The 1,738-nt window shown below is 40.0% G+C and overlaps 1 protein-coding gene across 1 annotated transcript in view; it reads left to right on the top strand.

The window, feature by feature from the left end:
• The window catches only part of LOC104942206 (centromere protein F-like), a 2,473-nt gene extending 1,110 nt beyond the window's left edge, over positions 1–1,363 (top strand). The window contains exon 3 of the mRNA XM_010767404.1: positions 648–1,363. Within this exon, the coding sequence (XP_010765706.1) occupies positions 648–761 (114 nt within the window). The 3' untranslated portion in view covers positions 762–1,363. The remainder of the gene's footprint in view (positions 1–647) is intronic.
• Positions 1,364–1,738: the final 375 nt, after the last annotated feature.

Raw genomic sequence — 1,738 nt, 5'->3', positions numbered from 1 at the left:
GTTTTTCAAGGCAGGAAACTACGGAGCCCCTAAAGCACATGTGTCAAACTCAAGGCCCGGGGCCAAATCAGGCCCTTGGTGGATTTTAATTTCGGCCCGCAGGATAATTTCTAATTACCATTGGATCTGGCCCAACGGTATATTGCACGCACACCTTCACTCAATCCTGAGCAATTCCTCAGCNGTGTGTGTGTGTGTGTGTGTGTGTGTGTGTGTGTGTGTGTGTGTGTGTGTGTGTGTGTGTGTGTGTGTGTGTGTGTGTGTACACACACACACACACACACACACACACACACACACACACACACACACACACACACACACACACACACACACACACACACACACACACACACACACACACACACACACACACACACACACACACCCCTACCTACCTTGTCTGTGCTACTTATACCCGACAGCCAGCTACACAAAATACGCTACTTTTGCATGTCAACACAAGTGGCATGTTCTTCAAAACAGCTAATCTTGTTGCTACTTTCTACTTTCTAATGAATATATGGTATAAAGCAGAGCAGACTGATCAATGGAGTCCAGTTCCAGGCACAGTCCTTTGTTGTGTTAAGTTCAAATATTCACTTCCAATTCTTTTTCACTCTTCTTATCTTGCTCTTCTTCCACAGGTCTTGGGGTCCATGCCCTGTCTCTCCCCGAATGGTGAGGAGAAATCTGCAAACCGCTCGCTGAGTGTCCACCAGACACCAGAGAAACAAGAAGACAACTGCCACGTCCAGTAGATTATGATAGACACAGTTTTGCACTTGGGATATATTTGGAGAAATATACACATGCATGCGTCATTAATATAAACAATCCACCTTTTTAAAATCACATGTTAACATAAAGACTCGTTTATTTTCTTTATATTTGGGGTTGGCAGGCGGTGTCACTTTTTTCTGGGTCTTTAAAGTCGCAACTACACCTGTCAATGTCTCATGTATCTGTTGGATGGTTTAAACACATTACAAACAAATCAATAACCAATATAAGATGATGAAGCAGGTTAAACGAGTGTTGAGTTTCTTCAAAGCACTATTTTTCTAAAGTGATTTTTAAGGAAACTTCTTGAAATGTCAGACAAGTGTTCTAGTATGAATGCGAACATCCCCTTGTTCTGCTCCTCTTTCTTCATGGCTTCAGCTTGCAACTGTTTCCTTGTCTTTACCACTCCGGTTGTACTTTATTTCCTTTTGTACTGTATTTGTGTCCTTTGTTTGCGAGAGAGTCTTGAACCTTGTACATACTCGACAATATACAGTAAATCAGCTATTCATCGTCTATCTGTTAGTCCTGTAACATATCATATATTTGCTCATGGCAGCTAAGATTTTGTAGATTTTATGCTTTCATATTTTTGGAGTTAAAAACTCAAGAACACGTGTTTTTTTAAAACATTATTTTCTTACTAATCTTTGCAGGATATGTTAAAAGCTGATGTGATTTTATAACTGTCGTTTTTGTATGTTTGTAGTTAATTGTTACTGATCATTGCAAATAGTTCATTTCCCTTTTTATACTAAACTTTTACTGCTTCATAATGTGCCTGGTCTTTTTTTTTGCAATCACATGAGTGCAGTGGCGTTTTTATATGTACAAAAGTGGCGGGGCACAAAAAACTTAGATGTCTATAAGCTTCCGCAGTGACGTGCAGTGAGGTTCATGGCTGGTGAGGCACTGACTCTTCAGGTTTACAAATATAATATTTTGACCTAAA

The sequence above is a fragment of the Notothenia coriiceps genome, unplaced genomic scaffold, assembly GCF_000735185.1.
Source record: "Notothenia coriiceps isolate Sejong01 unplaced genomic scaffold, NC01 NC01_scaffold00004321, whole genome shotgun sequence".
NCBI lineage: Eukaryota > Metazoa > Chordata > Actinopteri > Perciformes > Nototheniidae > Notothenia > Notothenia coriiceps.
The sequence above is the reverse complement of the archived record's forward strand: the minus strand, read 5'-3'. Positions and strand labels throughout refer to the sequence as shown.